Source organism: Corvus brachyrhynchos, unplaced genomic scaffold (assembly GCF_000691975.1).
Source record: "Corvus brachyrhynchos isolate BGI_N302 unplaced genomic scaffold, ASM69197v1 scaffold17, whole genome shotgun sequence".
Classification (NCBI taxonomy): Eukaryota; Metazoa; Chordata; class Aves; order Passeriformes; family Corvidae; genus Corvus; species Corvus brachyrhynchos.
In genome coordinates, this window is record NW_008240046.1 from 3,479,856 (window position 1) to 3,483,709 (window position 3,854).

At 39.6% G+C, this 3,854-nt stretch overlaps 1 protein-coding gene across 1 annotated transcript in view; it reads left to right on the forward strand.

Annotated features, from left to right (window-relative positions):
- The first annotated feature begins 3,123 nt into the window (after positions 1-3,123).
- Positions 3,124-3,854, forward strand: part of CHRNA9 (cholinergic receptor nicotinic alpha 9 subunit) — an 8,430-nt gene continuing 7,699 nt past the window's right edge. Inside the window, exon 1 of the mRNA XM_017744292.1 lies at positions 3,124-3,182. Coding sequence (XP_017599781.1) covers positions 3,124-3,182 — 59 coding nt within the window. The remainder of the gene's footprint in view (positions 3,183-3,854) is intronic.

Here is a 3,854-nt window from a genome sequence, read left to right on the forward strand (position 1 = left end):
GTATTTCCTATCTTCTGTGTGTACAGCAGGGTGGAAGAAAATATGAATGAGTATGTTGGTTTTGGGTGGTAGGGGATTTTTAGAGAGAAGGAAGGAAGAGGCAGTAGGTGGGTAAGAAAAAATGAGGTGGAGAGAAACATGTTGCATCTAAATGAAGTGCTGTGCTCTCTAGAGCAGGCACGGTGAGGCTGTTCTGCTGGCAACAAGAGCTGCTGTTACCCGTGCTGTTACGACCAGTTAGTCTAAGGAGAGAAGTTTGACTCTGAACAGTTAGTGTGCTACTTGACCCTATCACGAGATAATATTCAGTAGCAAATGCTGTGAAGAAAGTGAATGTAACAGCTTCTGTGGGGAAAAATTGGCAGGAAGGCAACTAGAAGCAGACTGTGAGACACTTCTTACAAACTGTGCTTAGAAACCAATCTGTTCTTCTTTATTGTTCTCTGATGAAGGGATGGATTATAAATCTGTCTATAAAGCCTTGAGGCCTGTGATAGTACAGTATCTGCAGCTTTTCCAGTTGAAGGTTTAAAAACTCTTAATGTTTTTTATGCAAAAAAGGGTAAGAATCTATTAAAAAATTCTGAAAATGTACATATAAAAACCTTAGGCTCAGGCTCATAAAATTATTATTTTATGCAGAAGAAAGATTGAAACAACAATATTCTAAATATGTTTTTACACTTCTTACCTACAATGCTTATAGTTTGGCTAAGATAATTATCTAACTTTGGAAGTTTTAATACAAAAGAGATCTGTGTCATCTGCACTTCAGTCTGTCCTTAGAGCACATGCAGAGTCAAACTTCCCTTACAGGGCAGTACACTGAATTTAGTTTTTTTTATGATGCCTTGGTAATAGTGTATGTGTGTGTCTAGAACCATAAAAGGTTACATGTGTTATGTGAGCGGTGTACAAGCTCAGTGCTCCAATGAATGGTCCACTCTTGTCCCGCTGAATGTGCACATAAACACAGTGTTCTGCTGTGTTAACAGCCCATACTCATTCCCACGAAGTCAAATGTCTGAACAAAATACGTGGAAGCCGGGTTGGACATTGTGCCATGGGCCTTAATCACTCTCCACATCAACAGAAGCCGTCTGTGCTCCAAACACGGTTTTGTATCGCCTCACAGTTGACGACAATGGCTTGAATTCGCTCCCTTGAAACCACCCCGTGACTGGTCTCAGGTCTGTAGGTCCTGTCCGGGAAGGAAGCCCGGAAAGACCCCCGGATTCGGCCACGAAACGCTTTTGTTCCTTCTGCTTATCTTTCTCTTTAAAAGAACATCTTGTTTCACCATGTCGTACATCAAAGGTAAGGCGAATAATCTGCGAAACTGATCGAAGTAGACTATAATGCGATGCGATTTTTGTGTGATAAAGCGCCTCGTCTCTGCGGGTGGATCAGGAGGCTGGGTGACAGGGCCATCTGCTGGCAGCGGGACTCCGACAGCATCCCTGTGAATTCCGCTGGGAACGACTCTAGTTCTGGGAGTGGTTAACAGCTTCATTCTAACTTCCCAACACCCGTGACTCTTCTTAAATTATCTTTGTAAGCGGCTCAGTATCTTATATATTAATTTCTGACTTGGTAGCAGAACTTTTTACTGTAAAGAAAGAAAACTCTTTAACTGTAAATTTAGCCTGCATTCAAAAGTTAAATGGAATGTTTGATCTGGGACCAGTATTACCATAGATTATGCCAAAATTTAAAACTATATTCTGAGGAAGTGCGGGTTTGTAGATTAATATCTCAGATCAATGAGAAATTAATGTTAATGCTCAGTCTTCACATAAAATGTCTACATTAGGGACATTTTGATTAAAAATACAAATCAGATATCTTGTGAAGAAATAGAAAGAAGCCAAACGGTCTGTCATACTAACATTGTTAAATTTCTTGTGTCTTCCATATTGAAAAGACTTTTGGATGTATTTTCATTTTACTTTTGCAAGCACCGTGCAATCAATGCAGCATCTCAAACATAACAAGCATGTCTAATACATGTATGCTCATGTTTACCTGTCTGTATGTCTAGTGTGATGACTGAAAATATTATAGGTAATAAATCAGAGCTTATGATCTATCCCTTTGCAAGTTGATAATTAATATCATGGAATTGTATATGCATATAAGAATAAATTGGGTAAGCAACATGTAAACATGCTTTATGGTTTTGTCTTTTGAGAACCTGCAGTTTCCCTTCAAGAAGACTTTGTGACAATAAATGTGCATAGTTCTTTAATATATGTGATCTTATGCAAATTAAAGTACATCAGTCCACACTACTTGACATGTGTGTATTGCTGATGTAACAGGTCACACCGTTGTCTCAAGCCTGTGGTAGAGCAAGGCTAGTCCTGGTTCCAGTAGTGTTTATAGCAGGTCTCTTAAAGCAGTACCCCTGATCACTCTTGTAATTGCAGTAAGAGATGTGATGCAGTAGCTCCTTGCTGACAGAATGGCAATTTATTGTAGACTAAAATTATCCCCTGAGAATGCGGTGATCTGACTGTATCCAAAAATCTTTCCTCTCCGATTTTTGTTGTCTCTAGCATCATATAACTTCATCCCACAGAGAAAGCAGGTTATTATATACTGTCTAGGGGCTGTTCTGACCTTTTTGACTTCTAAACTGTTTTCCACTTTTTTACAATTTGACAATTCAGCAAATGAAATGACAGAGATGGATTTCATTACAGGAGCTTTGACCAAAACTATTTATTGCTTACCTAGTAAACCTGACCATAAATGTAATTGATTTATACATCCCACAAAAAGCACAAACATTAGCCAGTGGCTGCTTGTAGTGCTGCCGTGTAGAAATTATGTGTATGGAGGGATAATTTTTCTTCTAGCCAAAAGACAGTGCAAGAGTAAAGCAACAGTGTTTTATGTTTTCTGTGGATCAGGACTGATTTTTTTCCCCTGGTAGTTCACTCTGCATTTTCACTTTCTGTTTTAGTGACTGTTTTCTGTTATCTGTTCCAAAAGGATGGCAAAAGGGACTGCAGTATATCAGAAAGGATGGATTGGACTGTGGGGAGGAGGAAGTAATCTCCTCTTGCCTGAGAAACTTGAAAGAGAATGTCCGTGGTACTAGGAAGCTAACTTGACAGCATGAGTAATATAGACAGAGCTATTCAAGTTCTGACCATCGGGCTGAGATGGAAGGCCAGGTGAGGTGTTGTTTCATGTTCATATCTTTTTCCTGAAACTCTTTTGGCTGAATGTAAGTGCTGTCCAGTAACTGTAATTTTTTTGTCAAGTTCACCTGTGAAAAATTGTACTGTATAAGGGAAATGGCATTTTACCTGCAAAGTGCAGTTTTGCTCCTGGTTTACTGTGCTGAGTACTGGTCTCCAAGTTGTCTACACCTGCTGAAGTTCTTGTTTGCACAGTGATATTGAGCAAATATTGGATTTGTTGTCTGACTGGTGCAACTGCATCTCTTCCATGTGGCAACACCTTGGTAATGAAAACCTTGTTTTATCAGCATGGAAGTAAGTAGGCTGTGGCTGTGGTTATTGGATTTTTTCCGTGTGATATTGGCTGTGTGATGTACAGTGTAACTATTCCTATTAAAGTACTGAGTCAGATCACTTTTTTGTGAAGGTCCACAAATTCCATAGGACCGGTTCTGAGCAGGCCATTGCAGAATATAAGTGCAGTAAAGCATAGCCCTCCAAAAAACTGTAAAAGGATTTGTCATAAATTGGACGAAATCTTACATTTGTAGCAAAAAATGGAATGGAATACCATTTTCGCACTGATACCCAATCTGTTGGTTTTCTGTCTCAGCATCAGCTTGAGACCAGGCAGCGCTCAGGTTACCAAGACAGGGAGGGTTC